Source organism: Diadema setosum, chromosome 17 (assembly GCF_964275005.1).
Source record: "Diadema setosum chromosome 17, eeDiaSeto1, whole genome shotgun sequence".
NCBI lineage: Eukaryota > Metazoa > Echinodermata > Echinoidea > Diadematoida > Diadematidae > Diadema > Diadema setosum.
In genome coordinates, this window is record NC_092701.1 from 6,418,391 (window position 1) to 6,440,804 (window position 22,414).

General features: G+C 38.9%; 1 protein-coding gene across 1 annotated transcript; it reads right to left on the reverse strand.

Moving 5' to 3' along the window:
- Window positions 1-2,312: 2,312 nt before the first annotated feature.
- On the reverse strand, window positions 2,313-10,224 carry LOC140240965 (heme-binding protein 2-like). The gene is made up of 4 exons (XM_072320738.1): window positions 10,069-10,224; window positions 6,927-7,056; window positions 5,797-5,977; window positions 2,313-2,614 (listed from the first exon to the last, which is right to left on the reverse strand). Exons 1-4 carry the CDS (start codon window positions 10,210-10,212, stop codon window positions 2,437-2,439), a joined length of 633 nt encoding a protein of 210 aa, XP_072176839.1. The 5' UTR covers window positions 10,213-10,224; the 3' UTR covers window positions 2,313-2,436.
- Window positions 10,225-22,414: the final 12,190 nt, after the last annotated feature.

Here is a 22,414-nt window from a genome sequence, read left to right on the forward strand (position 1 = left end):
GCCCACGAGTTCGACACTGAGTAAATAAAGCCCACGAGTTCGACATCAAAGATAAGCCCAGGAGTTATACGGCTCACGAGACCGACACTACGCACAAAAGGCTCGTGAGACCGACAGTAAGCAAACAAAGCCCACGAGACCGACACTACACTTCAAAGGTCCACGAGACCGACGCTACGCATACAAGGCTCACGAGACCGACACTAAGCAAAGAAGGCCCACGAGACCGACACTAAGCAAAGAAGGCCCACGAGACCGACAGGATGAACAGCGCCACCTATAGACCAATAAATTGTATAGGGTGTCCTGATAATAGCATACGAAGATATGAGACATGGAAAAGAAGAGTTGCCATCTCCTGTTACCCAACCAGTTGCCCCCCCCCCCCACCCCCACCCCGAAATGATCAGGATCTTTAATTGTGTTTGCATGGGTGTTTGTTTGTGAAAAAAAATGAACAAAGTACAGTAAAAGTGTGTAAGAGATCTTTCGACAGTAAACCTGCGAGGGTGTTGAACTAGTATTAATAAAAGATAAAAAGAAAATAACGTAATCGTCTATTAAGGTAGCGTAAGGGATTCGGAAAAAAATTAGATGGATCCATGAAAACAGCTATTGTATTTCACGAAAAAAAAGGTACTGTTTGGAGGAGAATAACACAAGCCACAAATTGAGGTGAATCCGTGCGCTATAAAACGTTTTAATCAGTAGCATTACATTATAGTTACAGAAAAAATTACAAATAGATCTTACTGCAAAACTTCCAAGCAGGAGGGTAGCATATCTAAAATAGAATAAGTAACTAGTGAATCGGGAAAGAGAAGAGGTAAAAATTATATCCTGTCCATCTTCTAGCTAAAAACTGGGAAAGCCTATCAAAATAGCACGATGGCATTATCAAGCTCTAAAATTAATCCATACATCGTTCTTGCCCTCTTTTTAATTCATTTGTGGGTTGTTGTTTTTTTTTTCTTTTTTTTAGGAGGGGGGGGGTGAAGAATACTAATTTTTCTATTTTTTTTTTTTGGGGGGGGGGGGCATGAAGAATACAATTCTATTTTTCCACTTGATAACGATGTCGCTCCCTGACACACTTGCCCCCACCCCCAAGTATGTAGAAATACATGTTTGATGTCGTTCATAATTATGTAGATGGTCACCATCTTTCAATTGATAGCGTGACGAAATTACAACCGCCAGTATGTTATTTTTCCGTTCATGGAACACCCTGTACAGGTGATTGACATGTAGATGGCGCTGTTTATCCTGTCGGTCTCGTGGGCCTTCTTTGCCTACTGTCGGTCTCGTGGGCTTTCTTTGCTTACTGTCGGTCTCGTGAGCCTTTATAACTTAGTGTCGGTCTCGTGGGTCTTTTTTGCCTACTGTCGGTCTCGTGGGCTTTCTTTGCTTAGTGTCGGTCTCATGAGCCTTTATTGCTTAGTGTCGGTCTCGTGGGCTATGTTTGCTTAGTGTCGGTCTCATGAGTCTTTTGTGCGTAGTGTCGAACTCATGGGCTGTATGACTCCTGAGCCGTATAACTCTTGGGCTGTATGACTCATGGACCTATTATTGATGTCGGTCTCGTGGACCGTATGACTCGTGGGTGTCGGTCTCGTGGGATGCCCCCGTATCTACAACGCATGCGTATGATACCGTGATTATACATTCATGGTTTCACATTCTTAATTTTATGTATCTATACTACAAATCATCACTTATACCAGAAGAGCGGTTTGATAAGTTTGTGAAAGTGAAAGTCAAGCACTCTCTTCTCGAATGCAGAGCACAGACCCGACCTATTTTTTAATGAAAAAAATTGGCACGAGTGTTTATCAATATTTTGTCCTCGCAAACTATTCAATTATTGAGGGAGAGGTGTGGAAACCTCTTTGGAATCATTATTCATAAAAAGTAAAACAAACTATATCCGACAGCATTCAACACTAACCGAGGTTCAAAAACTGTCGTTTAATCACACTGTCCCTGTTGAAAAGAACACAGTGTCTCACAATGTGAAACACAATGTGAACATAGCGTGAAATATCTTCACACTGTTAGATTCGAGCGTTTTAAGAGTGTGAACACATTGTGAATCATCAGCTTACAGTGTTGTACTATGTGAATTTCCCTATAAAAACCCTCAGCACAGTGTGAACATACTGTGGAACGCTGTATTATTTCCAGCAGGGTAAATTCACGCAATCAGCTACTAATGGCTGTACTATAATGATTGGTGTTCTTTATTTGTTTGTCGTCCAAAAAAAAAAAATAAAGTTGATTTTCCATTTGGTATATTAAAGCAATCAATAGTTTGCCTACAGTTTTTTGTCCTTTTTTTTTTTAATAAGGGTATACAAAAATACGATTTCGGCAGACGATTATCGATGAAAGCAATTTCGAGCAGTCTTCGGCATAAACACTACCACCTCAATTTCACTAGTCTGTGGCAATGAACCAGATTTCGTTGTGTCGAAAAAATATGGTGAAGGGAGAGTCGTAGCCTGCAGTGTAGTAGTATGACGTCACAAAAGTGCGATTGTCGGCTCGAAGATCCTCACCAAGTTGCGCGGCGTTTTCCAGCCAGTCCTTTTCATAGGCGCGACCAGAGAAGGAGCTGAGAGGGAACAACAGACACGGAGAAAGTTTTTCAAATGCTGTCTTTAGAGTTTAAAGTATGGTGAACGAGACATTTAAATGAAGAAAATCATATAAAAGAAGGTGTCAAAGTACAGGAAAATGTCTCCTAAAACAGATTTTTAATGTGATTTATTAAAAGATACTCGAGCCACTGAGAAATCGCGAGTTAAAACCGACTGATTTGCTTTACCGATATTCGCTCTGAAACAGCCGTTTTTTTCGAACCCTAAAATATGACGTCACGAAATCAACAAAACCCTTTACGAGTGCAGCGAGACATCGAGGCCGCCATTCATAAAGCACGTATTTCTTGGTGAGCGGATGCAATATCTGGCCTGTCTGTAGTCGCATCTGCTTTCTCGGCTGAGACATCAAAACGGCAAATCTTTACCTTACATTGTACGGAAAGACGTTGAATTTGGCATCGAGAGTGAATTGAGTGATGACATTGATAATGACACTGATAGTGACAGTGGCAAAGTCGGAGTGGTAGAAGAAGCGAGGGAGAGGCGACGGATATGGAAGGCCTCTGCGGACACAACTCGTTTGGGGCATACATGGAAACGGGCACACTGTCTCTCCATACGTATGCCCCAAACAAACCACGTCCACAACGGCCCTCCATAGACGGAGCCCACTGTGTGGATGGAGTGGTAGCACAGCGCACATTTCGTGACGTCATAATTTTGGTCACCTAAATTTCGCCGTCAGATCGGGTTCTGGTGGTCTAAAAAGGGTCTCAAAACACCATCTCTCCATCGTTCTGGAGACGTTTTTACCTTCTGAAAGTTAATTATTCATATTTCTAGAGACTTAACCCTATTTTAACTGGGTTATTTGAGAGCCAGTTTTTATTGGGGGGGGGGGGTCAAATTGACTCCCCCCCCCCCTTCAGATCTCGGCCGCCGATCGCGCGATCGCCGCAAAATTTTGCCTGAGCATAGAGCCGGATGTCAACTACAAGATTACATGGTCATATAAAAGAAAAATGTTGATTTTATATTTTTTAATAAATCAATTATGCAAATTTACGCATGAAATCATTTTTTCACCTCCATCAAAAAGAATGAAGGATTGCTAAATTTTTGTGTCAGAGTTCCTCAAGACACATCGAGCAATTTTCTTGTAATAAAATAGCACAATCATAATCAGTTTCTTTTGTTTTTTATTGTTTTGTTAATTTCTTATGTATCTTATTGTTTATTCGACCTTTTGTTTTCTATTGTTTGTTTTTTTTGGCCAAAATTTGTTGCAGGCACTTTTTCAAGCTTATCTACATTAGAATTGATTAATTTCAATGTTCAAAAGTTGAAATAATCTAATTTATATCAATTAGACCAAAAAAAAAACACAATTTGCATTGGATTTGCACACGAATTCATAAATTTGAGCTGTTTTCGGGTTGACATGCTTAATTATGCAAAACATTGTGTAAATTCAGAACGATGTACCCGGACGTCGCAAATTTGGTCTCAAAAATCGTGGCGCGAAATGTCGAGGGGGGTCAATTTGACCCCCCAGTTATAATAGGGTTAAGCTTTCCAGAAATGTATAAATCACCCTGTTTATGAATATCGTCCCTTTTTTTCTCGTTAACCATACATGTACTTTAAATTGAAAGAATGCCGACCTCAACGTTCTAACGTTCTACATCTACAACTAAGGGTACAAGAACCCGCGGAGGGGAGGGGCGGGGATGGAGGGTTAGGTGAGGGTGTGGAAGATGTGCCCTCCCCCCCCCCCCCCCCATTTCCTACAAGCCTATAAATATTCGTTTAAAATGTTAAACTTTCCCTTTTTTTAGTTCGTGCTCACACATCGTCATGGCAAAAATGACACATTGCTTTGTTTCATACCGCATTCCTCCCCGTCATGACCCCCCACATGTCTAATGGGGCACATCATATAGGCCTAACGATGCTGATAAATCCTTCCAAAAAGTGACACATTCTTTGTAAGATAGGGTGGTTATCCCGTGCTCGTGTGCCTAACAAAAGGAGACAAAACACGTTATGGAAATATCTGCCTCTGTTTCAAGAGTTCAAAATGTGATCTTTAACTTCGAGAACAAGCTCTATTGGGCGCCAAGACATAGTGTCGCACAGTCGATGACTGATTTTGTAACGAAATCAACCGTGCAACACTTTGCGTTCCATAGAGCTTATGCTCGAAGTTGGCTTTAAATCCTCGATGTGAAGGATCACTATCTAAACGTAACTATAAGGTTGAAGCGACAATGAAAAAATATGAAAACTAATCATGCGTTCTTTTTCCTGACACGGCAATATGTTATGAGTCTTTTAAGATGGCATAGGCTGAAAAAATTATAATTTTCTGCCCCTTCCGTTTCCACTCCTCTCTCCTGCCACGGTTTCACCGAGAGCACAAAGTCGAAGATAATAAACGTGTTCTGAAGTGTTTATGTCAGGTAAAAAGGTCAGAACTGCACAGATGTCCTTTTGAAAGGCACCTTTGCAACCGTAATAAACATTAGACTATTACAGTACCTATACAAGATCGGCAAATTTGGATATTGATATTACCACTTCCTTATGTCGCAATGAATACATTTCTTGATTTAAGATTGCATTGCGTATGTCTCACTGCAGTTGAACAAATAAGATGGAGACTTCTAAGATCCTTTTGTAGCAGAAAATGTTTGAAATCTTTATCATTATGACGAGTTGAGGTAGAGATAACCATTTTTATAATAAAAACAGATTCTAATTGAGCGATTTAGAAAGATTTGCAAATGTAATGAGAGCTGGTATAACATGTTTATAGCAAACAGCAAACAGAAATCGTTGTCCGATGGGTTAAGTAAAAGAGGCGTAGGAACATTCAAACACACTCACACACACACACACACACACACACACACACACATACGTGTGCGTACGCGCAAACATACATACAGACACACACCCACACATACAAAAATAGCAAGAAGTGACAGAGGCAAACATGATTTCCCATGCACACATACACAAATAACAGAAAACCAAAGAAAAGCGGCACATATTCAACTTGGCGTCACACTTCCACGCAAGAGAATAAACTCAAGTAATATCCATACACACGGAATAAGAATAAAACAAGTATAGAGAATATCATAGGAAATTATGAGCATCGCAGTTGTACATAATAAAATATACCCACCGTACGTAGACTCGCTGCTGGGGAAACTTCTCAATAAAGACGTTCTCATCCGTTGGCTGAGGAGCGTTGGACTGAATGTCATGTGGGACGAAGAAGTAAATGGTAAAATTAGACTCGCATGCTGGTCCCTGTCCTGGAATCACCCGGGTGGCAACTGGGACTGTCATGGGGATTTTCATTCCTGTTTCAAAAATATAGTTGAAGCAAAGCAGTTTAAGAAAGCTTTAGTCTGGCTGATTTCAAATATGGAAGGTATTAATGTGGCTGAATGGATGAAACCATGGACCCTCAGTCCTGATGCACACTATATGTGAGTTCATCGGTGAAGTTGTGCCCTTCAGAAAGGGTTAAAGGGATGGTATAGTATTGGTGGAGATGAGGTTTGGGCTTTTAACTTTTTGCGAGATACCAAGAAACCATTTATGAAATAATAGAGCATATCATTCTAAGAGGAATTCATAGTTTATTTGATGAAAATCGGTTTTGGAATTGCCGAGAAGATACTTCCAAAAACAAGTTAAAACAAAGCGATTGTAATAAAAGATGGGTCTCATTTTATATTGCGATCGCTCTGTTTTGGATATCTCAGCCATTTCAAAACTAATTTTCATGGAATAAACATTGAAGACCTCTTCGAAATATATGCTCTTTCAGATCTCAAAAGAAGTTTGTCATTATTTTACCTAAAAATGATAGTAAAGAGAAGTTAGGTCTCAACCAACACTATACGATCCCTTTAATCGTGTTTAAAGGCACTTTATCCGCATCATACATTGCTTACTAACCTGTGTTCCTCGAAAAGGGACTGAAAGTCGCTGGCCATGTGTTTGCTTACTTCTAGCCATGTAATTGTTTGTAGCGGCCATGTAAAATAAGTCATTAAACTCAAACACAACGAAGGATTTTTTTTTTTAACCGAAAGGTAAGTTTCTTGCTTGCATGTAACGAAAAGCGGTGAAACACCTAAACATTGGGACAGTTATACACTCACTGCATGCCTTTGACAAGGCTCAGCATCACCACAAGGGTGGACGACGACTTCTAAAAAGGAAATCTTCAAGTAGCAAAGTTCTGAAAAATATAGGGGACGGTCCTCGGCTGACTGTCTCGTCGAAAACCAACGAACTGACCTGCTTCGTTGTTCCCCTGGATGTAGTCGAAGTCACGATGGAACCCCTCTGACACTGCCTTGTCGTACTTCAATCCAAGGACCTGAGTACCCACCCAGTTCGCCGCCTCGTAAAGACGTTCCTCGTAGTTCTGCAGGTGAAGGGATGTTTGTGTGAGCGCTATGATAACTAATGACATAAAATGGGCTTTAGAATTTCTGTAACCTGATTGGTCAGTTATCATGCATCGATATTTTTCTTCTAATCTGCACTGAGCCGTGCGTCCGTTAAAATCCGAACGCATGTCATCATGCGCCCGGTAAAATCTAAATGCACGGCTCAAGCCTTGTATAGTGTTGTAAGTGTAACGGACTCATGATAGGGAAAATGATTGAATTTCATGAATTAACGGGTCCATTTTATAACACGCATGATGTACAGGCCTATTTCGTGGATCGGTGAGGATCGGATGCTCTCACCTAACTTTGAAATACAGTAGTCTAAGACCCACTCGCTGCGCTTCATGGGTTTAAACAGTTCCAAAGTCAAACCCGCGCATCCAATTCTCACTGATCCTCTCTATCCTGTGCATCATAAGGCACGAAAATTACATCGTTTGTGATATTCATTTCTGCAACTCACATTGTAACGAAGTGCAAATGATCATGAGGCATTATAACGGTATACGGAAATTTTCTCATTTCTGTACGCGACACTGGCGTAGCCAGGGGGGGGGGGCGATGGGGGCGGTCGCCCCCCCCCCCCCTAAGATTTGGACCGAGGATTTGGGAGGCGGAAAAAAAAATGCGTGTATACTGTATGCATGCACATGAAGCGGGTCTCCTTTGCAACCTTTCATCAAATGAGATCATATTTTTTGAATATTTCACTCAAAGTGTGCACCAGATCGTTGAATTTCAATTCAAAATATGCAAAATCTCTCGTGCTTGGGAGGGGGATACCCCCCTCCCTATCCCCCTCCCAAACCCTCCCCCTCTCTGCCTCTTTCCCTAGCTTAGTACACTTTTTAGATTTACAAAAAATTATGAATAATTCTGAGTGCACAAGACTTATCACTTATATTCCGAAAACTCAAAGTTCCCTCATGTACAAGGGAAATTTCCCCTTTTAATGGACCCTTTCCTCTCTCAGTCCCCCCCCCCCATCATTTTTTTATGATTTCCCAAATATTTCATCAAATATGCGTATACGAGATATCTCAATTTCAACCTTAAAAAGGCAAAAGCTCCATCGTACGGGAAGGGTGGAGATAACACTCGCCCACGCCTTCTCCCTGCTCGCTCGCCCCTCCCCCCCCCCCCCCCCCCATGCATAGAAGTAGACTTTGGCTACACTTTGAACATAAACAGTTTTCCAAATATGACACAAAATGTGTGCACCAAAATGTTTAACTGCAATCAGAAAATTATACAGAATCTCCTCCCACAGACTTGCTACACTTCTCTTCTGATTGACAAATTTCAAGATATTCCAACAAAAGTGAGCGCCAGATTGTTGAATTTCAGTTCTAAAAGCTTAAAACTGAAAAAAAAGGCTCCCTTGAATATGTGAGAGGTATCTCGCCACCCTTCCATTGCTTGTTACCCACTATAGACTTAGTACATTTTTGGGAATGACAATTTCCAAATTTTCCACAAAAAAGTGTGCTCCAGATCGCTTTATTTCAATTCTAAAAACGCAAAAGCTCTACGAGCGGGAGGGGGAATCCCCTTCCCCTAAGCTCTACCTCACTATAGACTTTGTACATGTACATACACACAGATGATGCACATTCGGAATAAGAGCTAAACTCCGTGATTTTAACACTTCGGTGAAAAAGTATTGCACCAAAAATTTGCACCAGATCACTGAATTTCAGGTCTGAAAATGCAAAATCACCTTCGTGTGGGAGGGGATATGCCCCTATCTACACCCTCGTCTTCATGCTTTTTCTGTTTGATTGCTGAACAGACAGCGTTCATGATATTCAGTGTAAGAATTAATACAAGAAGATTATTTAAATGACACCATTACTTTTTATAGGCAAATTGTTCAATAATAATCTACACTAAAATAATACTTAAACAAGTGGGACTGTTTCAACTCGTTAAAACACGCAAAAACATGCATCAAATCGCTCCATCTGCAACATCAAAATGCAAAAAGTTCTCACCGTGGGAGGGGGACATCCCCCTCCCACACCCTCCCCTCCCCCCTCGCTCGCTCCGCTCGCTCGGGTTCAGTCTCGTTCATGATATCCAGTGAAAAGAATTAATACAAGAAGTGTATTTAAACTATACCATTTTATAGACAAATTGTTCAATAATAATCTACACTAAAATATACTGCAACCATAAACAAGTGGGACTGTTTCAATTCGTTAAAACACGCAAAAACATGCATCAAATTGCACCATTTGCAACATCAAAATGCAAAAAGTTCTCACCGTGGGAGGGGGGACACCCCCCTCCCCCCCCCCCCCGCTCGCTCCGCTCGCTCGGGTTCAGTCTCGTTCATGATATTCAGTGAAAATAATTAATACAAGAAGTGTATTTAAATTATACCATTTTATAGGCAAATTGTTCAATAATAATCTACACTAAAATATACTGCAACCTTAAACAAGTGGGACTGTTTCAACTCGTTAAAACACGCAAAAACATGCATCCAAATTGCACCATTTGCAACATCAATGTGCATAAAATTCTCACCGTGGGAGGGGGGACACCCCCCTCCCACACCCTCCCCTCCCCCTCGCTCGCTCCGCTCGCTCGGGTTCAGTCTTGTTCATGATATTCAGTGAAAAGAATTAATACAAGAAGTGTATCTAAATTATACCATTTTATAGGCAAATTGTTCAATAAATAATCTACATCAAAATATACTGCTATCTTAAACAAGTGGGACTGTTTCACGTCGATAAAACGCGCAAAAACGTGCATCAAATTGCACCATTTACAACATCAAAATGCAAAAAGTTCTTACCGTGGGAGAGGGGACACCCCTCCCACACCCTCCCTACCTCGCTCGCTCCGCTCGCTCGGGCTCGGTCGCTTCGCTCCGTCGCAGACTAACCGCCCCCCCCCCCCCCCCCCCCCCCAAGATCAAATCCTGGCCACGCCGTTGGTATGCGAAGAGCAAGTTTGAAAATCAAACTGATTACCTTTCCAACATATTCCTCCTGAAATGTGGGGCAGTCAAGGCCCTTGCACAAATCCTGTCCCTGGTTTCCGTTCCAGCTGGGCAAACAGCATAGTGTTGACGGGATAACAACGACCGCAAACGTAACACAGAGAACCGTCTTCATTTTTGTGTTTGAGTCTCTGCGGTGCGAAAGAGAAAATTATAGCAAATAAGTATAAGGTCCTATATTCCAAAAGAACAAAGACTTCGTGAAAAAAAAAAAATCATTTATCAAAATGAAGCGGGACAGAGAAGAAGAATCACTTCTTACAGTGCCAATGCTAATTTATGTTCAAGTGGACAATTACTCTATACCATCCCAAGTACGAAGAAGCAACAAGAGCAATATACCTATATAGGATTGTAAAAGTGACATGACAGTCGAACACAGACTAAACAAGTAATAGACCTCTTACATGTTTTCACACATTAGCGATGTTGGTCGCGACCATTATGCAAATTAGATGAGTTGATGACGTCATCGCCTCCAGTTTTTCCTTTATTGCGCACATAATTTTTTTTAATATATTTTAATAATATTTTGCTCAATAATTTAGCATCAACATGTGATTCTAATGTGAGAACCAAGGCAATAAGTTATTGTTTTTTGTAAATGTAATGTTTTCATATGGGGAAATATGGAATGAGTAACAAAAGACATAACATGAAAACATATACAAGTTATGCTCAGTCAACGGGAAAGTGCTTCTCATAACTTTTGCTAATGCCATTGTGCTTTCACACTGTATGCATTGGGGGGGGGTTCTTGTTAATAATGTGCTTTTCGGGATTTTTTTTTTTTTTTGGTCGTTTGTATCAGAACGCGCTGCGATTGTGGTCAATGAGTGGCTGGAAAGTAAATATGAATCAAATTCCACAAAATCTTATGACGAAGCCAGTGAATTACTAGGCAATTAAGTGAAATACTTTGGTCTTGCAAAGTTATGGTTTCGTCAAATATTATGGTATTTTTGACGTACTGAAAAAAAAAATCCTTATTACCAAACTGTACAATCAGAACAAAAGCAAATAAAATGGTGGGGCGTTTCTCTTGAATTTGCCCTTGAGCATTGTTGCATAATACGTTATGTAAATATTGCTGACCCTTAACCATACAGAACTGATACAGGCTCTGAAACCTATCACGTACTATAATACAGTGCAGTCGAGTACGTGCGCCCCCACCTGGATCCGCCAAATTCCCGTTACAACAAAGTTAAAATTTCAGTGTCTAGAATTGATATACATGACTGTGTACATGTATAATATGTATTATATATATATATATATATATATATATATATATATATATATATGTGTGTGTGTGTGTGTGTGTGTGTGTGTGTATTATTAGTAACAAGCAAAGCAGTTGCAACTACGATCACTTAACTCTTAGCCATAATCATATAGCTGTTGTCGATAGTTTGAGAACCCTAAATAGTGACATTTTACACTTACTGACTTGCGAAATAATATCACAACGTTCAGGCTTCCTTTGCCCATTCCTTCGCAATCGTGCTGATTTTATACCGTTCCATGCGATTATATGCCCTATTCATACCTATTGTTTTCCTTTTTTTTTTTATTTCTCTCATTTTCTGCCGAGGTAAATGAATGAAACTACCAGACGTATGATATGTTGATAATAAACTATTGATAATGATACTACATGCTCCCAGACTGAAGATGTGTTAAAAAATAAAAAATAAATTAAAAAAATCTCAACGACATGTCCAGCGACATGTTCAGAGCTTCGTGATTTACTTGATACTCTGAGCCAGATCATTTTCGTGTTCCTTGAAAGCAAACGGCTTCATCAAAATGGCAGATGCGGAAGGGAACAACGATGCTAACACCTCGGGGACAGCTATGCTTGATACCACTCAGGATTCGTCTAGGATGACGACAACCCAACCGAAAAAGTAAGGAAAACTTGACATGAAACAACCATTTGTTTGCACGCGGTATAGTGATGAGAGAAAAGTGGAAAAGACTTCAAAATCTAAAGCGAACGCAATATCAATTCATTATATCCTGATGAGTCACAGTCTACACAGCAAAATGAGAACATTATTGTTGTCGAAGTTGCAGTTTGCTCTGTAATGTTAAGATACGAGTACGAATAATAGTGTCATCTTGGTGGTACATGCAGTAAGGATGAACAGATGTGTATGGTTAAATTGAGCAGTGTACTTGATAGTATGCAATATTATGTTTCTTTGTAAAATGCAGCTTCATAATTATAACTCAGACCGAAGTCCGAGGTGAAATCAAATTTGGCAATGATTTTAATGCCTATACAATACATAGGCCAGAAAAAGCGGGTACATGACAGATCACGCAATATTTACTTATATATATTATGAAATCGTCCACAGGGGGAATTACGTCTGAAAACGAGGTATACCTTATAAGGGGAATTCGATCCAAAGGGGAAATTTTTGATTCCCCTTATGGTTTTGACAATGTTTTTGATCTGGGGCCTCAGGACTACTCCACAGTAGGACACAGAATCATGGCATAATGTGTATAGATCGAGGACTGTACCATCAATATGATTTTTAGGGGAAATTGGCAGGGATGCAAAAGATAATTATGTAACTCATAAGTCATAATTAAATATTTTTGGTAAACCACATTCATAGATGGAAAGCGTTCTGTTCACTATGGGAAGTTTAGAAGATAACACATCATTGACTGTGTGATATCATCGAAGCTTAGTGAGTGTCGTTATTGGTCGCTTTCCGTGTCTCAATCTGTGAAATGACCGTTTACCGCTCTCAAGTCATTCGTAACACAAAGTTTATCATATTCCTGGAGATCTGTAACGATTCGTGGCTTTTTATTTCATGTGCAATCAACATGAACATTATTTCAAGGATTCGTCATTACATTGTGGTCTGCGCATTGGATGAGTGTGTTCGTGCATGCGATATAGTATGTGTTTTTAATAAAGAATTACATGTCCTTGTCCCTTCATTTTGTTCACAGATCTCTTGTGAAATGTATATTCGCTCTGTTTGGCATCGGTACTCTCTTTCCTTGGAACAGTTTCATTACAGCTGCACCGGTATGTTGTTCTTTTTAACTGATACCACTGCATGTAAGTCCTACAAAGTTGTTTATGATAATTATAGGCACTTTCATATTATGCATGCATTTATAAAGTTGTTTTTTACGTTAAGTACCTGTTTTAATGAATAATTACAGTATATGGCAATTTCAGATGGAAAATGTCATTAACGTAAGTTATTTCAGTGATAATAAATTAATGATGGTGATGATGAGAACATACGCACACGCGCACATACACGCACATATACCAGGCCCTAAGCTATAATAAATATATACCGTCCTCAAAAGAGCTTGGAAATCTTAGTATCTGATTACTTCTCCATTATCTCAGTAATAATCTTCCGAATCTTTTTGATTGGAGCATCCTTCGATTTACCCTTTTGACCGGGCCTTTTGAACATTGTTTCACACGGTATGATGAACAACCAAAAACAAAATGAGCTGTCAAAATTGCCTGACATGGCATCACTTTATGCTTGAATGTTGAATTCAGAATATTCTATTGAAATTTGCATTCATGGCTGACAACCAGAGAACAAAAGACATAACTCATAAAAGAATAGCATGTTCTTCATTGAATCTTTATGATCACTGGTGTTCATTTTCCAACTCTTCAATTTAGACCCTATATCACATTTTTTTTTGATACTGACCTTTCCCAGATGACGTAATCATAAAGAGTTTGTTGTCTAGAGAATCAAATGATCTGTCTGATAGCACAATGCACGCGCCGATTATTACAAAGAGAAGGGAGAAATAATATTCCGTTTATCAAAATTATATATATATATATATATATATATATATATATATATATATGTTTATATTTATATTTATGTATAAAATGTATATATCATATGCTTTCTTTGTTCGATTTTAAATTTCGATAAAACGATTCGATATCAAGCATGTGCTCAAAGACTGCAGGCTCCTGCATGTTTTTTTTTCTTCCTCTTTATTCTGAAACAAGTGTATCCTCGATTCCTTTGATCTCATTGTTATGTTTATACTTTAAAGATTTTGATTATGATATACTATGAATGTAATATTGTGGGTGGTTTTTCTATTTTGTTGTCAGATACACGTGTTGTCATTGTTCAATATATGATTTCCTTTAAAAAAAAATGCAGAAATAAAATCGAACTGAACTGAACTGAACTTCGATTTAATCCTTGGCACGTACTGTATACATGAAACCTGCAGGCAAACACACGCAAAGGCGATCTCTTATGATGTGGGGTACTGTCATGGTTACACAGTTTCAAAATTCATATTTATTGGCGTGAGGAATAGGAATACTGTCAAAAATCATATGAAATCACATGAATGAGCGGGGATGATGCAGTTTCACATAAAAATGCATGATTGGGTGCTCAAAGAAGTAGAACAAGAAAAGAAAACATGCAGAAATTCTATACAGGTGAATTTGTTAAGCAATTGACATTGTCATGGAATTACATCGCTATACAACACTAGAATATTATGTGATCTTCCTACATAGTCATCATCTTTCTTCACTGCACTAATATGGCCTATGTGTTTAGGAGTTTTCATGGGGTCATCCCAGAAGACCGACATCCACGAGTCATACAGTCCACGAGTTCGACATTGAAAAGAGGTTCATGAGTCATACAGCTCATGAGTCATACCAATACAGCCCATGAGTTCGACACTAGGTAAAAACAGCGTTTCAACAGTGTGCACATTACAACTCGGAGCTTTGTGTCGGTCTCGTACATGGGCCTCGTTAGCTTATAGTGTCGAACTCATGGGCTGTATGACTTGTGGGTGTCGGTCTCGTGTCGTGCACCCGTTTTCATGAGTATTTGTTTATTATGGTCAGTTACTACAATAAATTCCACAAACTTAATGTATAGGCCTACATGACACTTTTGATTTATGTAATACATGATGTGAAATCGTCCGAAATGCCCCTTTAATCAGTTGACTTTGACCCAAAAAAAAAGAATAAAGAGAAAAATGTAACAGTGAACTTTTAATGAAGATCAGATCATGTTTACTATACAAAAATTATGGAATCTTATTCCATTCCAAGATTTATGTGATCGCCATAAAACATCAATAGTGAAACATAGCTATCGGTAACAATTTTCGGGGATATGCGACTAGGTTATGACATTCAGTTTCCAATACCTCCAAATTCTTACGAAACTATTAATATGGCATCGTCTAGAGTGGGAGTCATTCGTTCAGTGCAAAAGCAATCCAACATTGAAGTTACAGCTGCAGCATCAGCTACATGATGTCATGGATATGAATCGTTGAATAATGATTTCTGCCTTTTGAATTTACAGAAAAGAAAACGAAAAATAAATTTTGACAGGTTGTAGTGAAATTTTCACTGCCTTTGTTATCTGTTTGATTTTACACCAGTCATTGACGTCAACGTTACACTTGAATGCACTTATCAACGCATGTCGAGATATAGCCATAACAAAACATGAAGTCACTTCTGATTGGATGCAAGCAAAATAGCTTTTGCTTGCATCGTAATACTATATACCATGGACTTACTGCACATGGACTATGAACGGAGATCTTTCTTTGATCCCATCATCACCACCGCCACCTGATTATGTGCATCTTAATGAGTACATTCAGGTGTCTGGACAATAACGATTGTGTGATCATGTATCGTCACAAACAAAAGAATCGTTTCCCTCATTTCAGTCTTGTTTCGCTGATGTGCCTTTTTCGGACGGAAATGTCTTTGAATAAATACAGAAGATGAGGAGCAGCAAAACCTGAGAACATGACAAATTTTGTGTCAAAAGATGGGTTATTGCTTATTCGCGCATTTTCGAACAGGCATAAGACCTTGCCTAATGGTAAGATATACCTGTTCTCTGCCATTACCATCCCTTTTTGCTTTAGAATAAGCTGCGGAAAAGTGAGAAATTGAGATCACAAATGGCAATCATTCTGCCAGAATGTTAGCTTTCTTTTAAAAACTGCCTGCTTCTCCCAAGCGAAATTGTTTGACGCATGATTTCCTAACATACACCACAACAGCACATTCACTTCACTTGATTTTTATGAGTTATTTTCTTCTGCGCATAATATATTATAGTTATAGATTTCTCGAATCTCCGTCTTGCTCTTCTCCCGGCTTGCTGGCGGCGGCGATCATGCCATCAAAGCAGTAAAGCATGCTGAAAAATGTCAGCTTCGTGGCTCTTTTGAGATGCACAGGTGCATGACTTAATTAACGATACAATGAATGTCCTTGTATATTAGGTCCATGTATATACAGTCCGTATCAGCTTTTAAGCTTCGCATACAAGACATCCTAAATCACTAATACATTCAATTTTGATTCCACGTGTAAGAAAATTTAAATGCATACTTTATGTTGAGAATAGTCCATTTCGGTGATGGCACGTGTTTAAATCATGATATGTAGGTTGCCCTTATAGTCCATGGACCAAGACCCGAAAATGGGTTATTGGTGCCACCTTAGGTGGCAAAACCTTTTTGGTGTCATTTTGTTTGTTAGGCATAGATATGCTTATCAAGATATGATAGCATTTCAAAATGAGTAGCTTAGTCATAATAAATCAATTTTTAACCAATTTGGCCTCGTTTTTATATCCCTATACTTCTGAATCGAAGCTAACCGCTATACAAAGAAGAGCCTGTCTTCTGTATGTCCACAGGTGTTCTGTTGTAAACGCGGTGCGCTTAGTCTTTTTTCAAGGCAGCGAAGGGAATATCCAAAGGGTTATGATGTCCACAGCTGTCACGAGGTACGCTTAGTCTTTTTCTAGAACAATGAACCGTTATCATATCTAAAGTTCCTAATAAAAAGGATTATCTATACTGATTTTATACTACCCTCTCAACAAATACATCAGTTTTAAACAAAAATCACTCTGTTCGGTTACAATATTATTTATTATAATGTATTGTAGTGTACCGGTACATTGTTTTTGCATTATCTTTCATTGTTGGATGGGAAATAAAGCGACATTGGCGTGGTACTGGCGTTTTCACCGTAGCGTTTTCACCGGAAAATGATAAATAATTGATAAAGACGGTAAAAGTCACGAGGAATTGCTTTTGTTGTTGTTGTTGTTGTTGTTGTTGTTGTTGTTGTTGTTGTTGTTGTTGTTGTTGTTGTTGTTGTTTTTAGATAAAGGGATATACACTGTATCATAAGCTTTGGATATTCCCCTCGCCGTCTTGAATAAAGACTAAGCGCTGTGGACATCATAACCTTTGGATATTCCCTTCGCTGTCTTGAATAAAGACTAAACGCACCGTGTTTACAACAGAACACCTGTGAACATACAGAAGACAGTGCTCTTCTTTGTATAGCAGTTGGTCTCGATTCAGAAGTATGGGGATATAACAACGAGACCAAATTGGTTAAAAATCAATTTACTATAATTAAGCTACTCATTTGGAAATGCTATCATAGCTTGATAAGCACAATTCTATGCCCGACAAACAAATTGACACCAAAAAGGTTTTGTCACCTCAGGTGGTACCAATATCTGGCCTGGCCCATGGATTATAACAACCGCAAAGCTTGCCAGAAGCTTGCCTTTCCATAGCAACTAGAGTGAATTCCAGCCCTAGGGAATGTAATTGGACATGTCCGAAGGGAAGCTGAATACAATGCTTCTCTATACGGCTGTATGAAAAGAAACATCGATGAATTGTATCGAACTGCTGTACATTTTTTTAGGGTGGATGGATCAGCGAATTTTGCCGAAGTTCTCTTCGATTATAAATTTAATATACATTGCATTCGATAGTAAACATACGCATCTATAATATATGTTATATTATGAAAAGGTCGAATTATCGAACAAGTGTAAGACCTAGTTTTGTTTTGTCTTGTTTTGTTTTGCTTTGTTTTTGGGTGTTTGTTTGCTGTTGTTGTTGTTGCTGTTTTGTGGTTTTTGTTTTTGTTTTTGTTTTTGTTTTGTTTTGTTTTTTCTTGGGGGGGGGCTCTTCCCAGAAATGTTGGAATGTCGTGTGGATTGTACTTCTACGTACAGGTGTACAGTTGTTTTCGCTTTACAAATTTACACGCAAGCTTAACGTTAACTTGTAGGCCTATTTGCCAATGGGGGCTGAGACGATGGAGGAATCTGCTCAAAGTTTAATCGATAATCTCTATTGTTTATTACATCACATCCTCGGACCAAATCTTTGCGAAGGTAATGCTTCTGGCACACACTAGTCTGGCGAAGATAAGATAAGTCCCATATGGTACGAACTTGTCATGATCACCGATTGTTAAAACAAAACTAGGAATCTACCAGATTAACAATATAAGTGGGGATTTATCCATTGTAAGAAGTTGGAGACCAATAACCCTATTGGACACAAGGGCATAAACGTTCTATCTAGAGCAAAATCTGACAATGAAAGAAAAAAATAGAGAGCTATAGGTCTTTGACAATTCTCGCAAAAAAATACAAGATGCAGACGAAGATATGAATTTAGTCACTTAGGCGGAACTAATATCACTTCCGTCCGATCCGATTCCCCCTACTGATGGACACATGCAGAACCGGGCAACGCAGCTGACATTCACCTGATTTCATTGAGTGATTATGATATATCATGTGCACATCAGTAGATATCTGCATGACAAACACAACCTAGCAATTAATGTGAGTGCAAACTGATTCCAAGCACCCTAAGATATTCAGATTTATATATACATGATTTGAAGCAATACGGACATAATTATCATCAACAATAATCAAAATCAAACATGGACTCAAAGTATCGAAAACTATCGTGTACAAGTGGCCGGATATTAAACAACGAAGATAGGTCCCATGAGGAATGATATCCATACAGTGTAAAAGTGACAGCCAAGCTCTAAAAATGTCACGATCTTCTGAAAAGTGCTACGACCGGACTGCGAAATTTTGAAGTGTTTACAAGAATTTCTAGATCCACAGGAAATCACAAAACGTACGATAGAACGATTATAACAGTCATATGTCTTACCTGTATTCTGTACGTTGACTTTGCAGCATGGGAACGGGCGTTTGCAAGATAATGAAAGGAAGTCGGTCTTCACCGAAATCTTTGGCACTTTGTGCATGCACATCACACACTACTCGTGCAGAGCTTTACCGATGGGCTGCGGAGACTATCGGACGTACTCAGTAACAACTTGTGACGTCATCGCATTTCAGAGATGTTCCACTCATTAGCAAGTAGAACCATTCACATTAAATAGACACACACACACACACAAACACACACACACACACACACACACACACACACAAACACCACACACACACGCCATCAAAAATATTCCAGCTATAACGTACCTGTTTTGTAAACTCAACATTATCAAAGTAAAAGTCAATGTTGGACACTATGTCTTTTGAAAATAATTACATTGCATTGCTTTTCTTAGATTTTACATCAATCTATTGTCTTAATTTATGGTCTAAAATTTTCCCAAATGCGATATATGATAAAAAAGGAGAGGAGGAAGGGGTAAAGAGAGGAAAAAACTCAACCAACTTTTATACTTTCCCATTCCAGCGAACACAATCCTAATCTACCACCGTGGATAGCTATTTTCTATTTCTTTTCACTACATTCCAAGATCATTAATTTTTATGCACTTCAGAGACTACACAAAACCAACACCTTAATGAATATCTAAATGTGTTTAATCGCAAATATAAGTGAATTATACCGTTTTTATAAGTGTAGATATAAATGTGAATTGAGAGAAAACAGCGTTATTAGTAGAACACATGCATCAGTGAAAGTTTGAGGAAAATTGGAAAATTGATTAAAAGTGATTTATTTTTAGAGTTTCAGCTCGCTAGAAATAAAACAGATTACTATACATCTTACATTTCTTAGCCTCATTCTGGACTGGACAATTGGGGTAATGTTCATGTCAGTTGTGTGTGGCGTATGTATTACTATGGGGTACAGCTCTGTGGTGTGTGTATGTGTGTGGGTGTGTGTGTGTGTGTGTGTGTGAAAGAGAGAGAAAGAGAGAGAGAGAGGGAGAGAGAGAATGTGTGTGTGTGTGTGTGTGTGTGTCCAGGTGTTTTGGTGGTCTAGGGTCTCGATCCATGCGTGTTGTCTTCATTCTAGCTGTGTTTGACGAATTGTTACAGAATTGTTTAGGCGAACAGAACACGCATGCGCAGGGATCGAGTGCAATATTTAATGAGTGGAATGTTGTATTTTTGTTGGCATGTATTTGTCATTTAGTTACATTGTTCTACACTTTTGTATTTTCTTTTGTATAATATTATTTGTATTTTTGTAATGACATTATTGTATTTAGAGACTGTAACGATGATTTCTATGCCTGAGTGCATGATAATAGATGACTAGAGTCTTGAATCTTTATGTTGTGGTTTCCTTTTCCATACGTACTTTGTGTTTCATTTGTTACTGCTCGTGGAGAAAATAAGACATCAAAATATGATAAAGCCACACAAAACTATATGCGAAGAGTAAGATGGCTCGAAATAAAGAGGAAGGCCAAAAGAAAGACACAAAGAAAGAGCGGTAATGTATTGGACATGCAATCACAGGATGCCGCATAGAAATTAAAACTTCCTATATCATTTCTTCCATTTCCAGGCGCGGTGGAGCACCCTAATTATCTCGCAGAAATCCATCGGCAGCCGAGCCTCATTTGCATAAAGTAAACAACATGTACTCGCGTAGTTGAGAAAAAGTAAACAACTTCTCAAGCTAATAACAATTTAAGGAAACCTATTTTCGGATTAAAATTGAGTTAGTTTGAATTTGAAAACATGTCCGAATATGCACATATAACATATTAAAGGATTTGACAATGATAAAATGTGAAATTTTAGCGAAAACCTGGCGAGCAAAATTACCAAAAATATGCCTTGAAAATCATCCTAAAATTCACGAAGTGTGACTGCGGAACCAAAGCGCCATTCAAACAAAGTACACCGAAATTTATTTATCTGCTTGCATTTTAAATGTCATACCGTAATATTCCCGGCCATGGTTGTGTCGGAAAAAAACAGAAGGTGATGTCAAAAATGACACGAACGCAAAGTGTACAGGTCGGTCCCAAGTATATATAATCGCGTGACTGTAGCGTTGCATGTCACAGCACACACAACGCTTTGCTGCATGCAGCGTGCGCGGCAGCAGCTCAGCAGTCACCGCCGTGCGACACTCAGCAAAATTGACTGCGTCACATGCAAACCAACAATGAGCACGAAATCCTGAATCTCACGTACCACGCATGCCCAATATTACGGGAAAAGAAATGACGTCATTTTCAAATGTTTCGCTTACTACAATTTTCTATTCCAAACCCTGTAGAAACATGTTGATTTCTCAAAAAGTACAGGTGGAACTAAGCGTAAACTTTCACCATATATGGATTGAGGCCTGATAAACTTATGTTGCCAATTTCGGACACATTGGAGCCCGGCCATAGTCCAGTCGGAAAAAAAAAAAAAACAGAGAGCATGTTGTGCGAGAGGTGATTTTCAAAACGCTTTAATATCTCAAGTTCTAGTGCAGCAAATTTCATAATTTTTTCATCAAAAGGAAGGTTTTTAAAAACTTAGATAGTGTGGGAAGTTTGAGTTTACTAGCGGCACGCATAGCGGCACAAGGAGAAGGTAAAGATTTGACTTTTTCATGCACACAGTTTCGGGCAGCCGTGGATGCCCGTTGGAAAGTCAAATAGAACGGGGCGATAATGAGATGCAAATTGGGGTGCTCCACCGCGCCTGTTTCGTTAAACATTACCCACTGTATCAAACGGATGTTAATGTATTTCTTTTAATTTGGATGAGGGCATATATTACGTCTCCACAGTCGAAATACAGATGTAAAAAAAAAAAGACACGAGGTGTGTTACAGCTCAAATTCCATCAGGTTTGACGGGAGAATGATTAATCATTAAATGCAAGGTAGGCCTGATATGACAAGCAACGTCATCCATCTATAATGTAATTAGAATTTGCGACATGTAATGTCATAACCTAGGAATTATGATATCATCAATGCCAATTGCACGGGTATGCAGACACATCGTTCTTAATCTTTCCCTGTTTTGTTTTGTTCTGTTTTGTCATTTTCACAAACCAGTATTGAATAGCGAGCGATGGCTAGCTACACAGAAACGTGAAACTATTATCCTAGTACATTTTTAAAACTCTATGGGTTTCTTCAGTAAAAGAAAGATTAGGAGTTTCAACATTTGCGTAAGTCTCACCTCCATGGTT

What these genes read in the sequence shown, in the direction of transcription:
- LOC140240965 (XM_072320738.1), bottom strand. Translation starts at nt 10,212, where the DNA reads ATGAAGACGGTTCTCTGTGTTACGTTTGCGGTCGTTGTTATCCCGTCA. An exon ending in AGGAGGAATATGTTGGAAAG is followed by an intron (nt 7,057 to 10,068) that starts GTAATCAGTTTG and finishes CTTCACCTGCAG; the next exon opens with AACTACGAGGAACGTCTTTA. An exon ending in CAGCAGCGAGTCTACGTACG is followed by an intron (nt 2,615 to 5,796) that starts GTGGGTATATTT and finishes GTTCCCTCTCAG; the next exon opens with CTCCTTCTCTGGTCGCGCCT.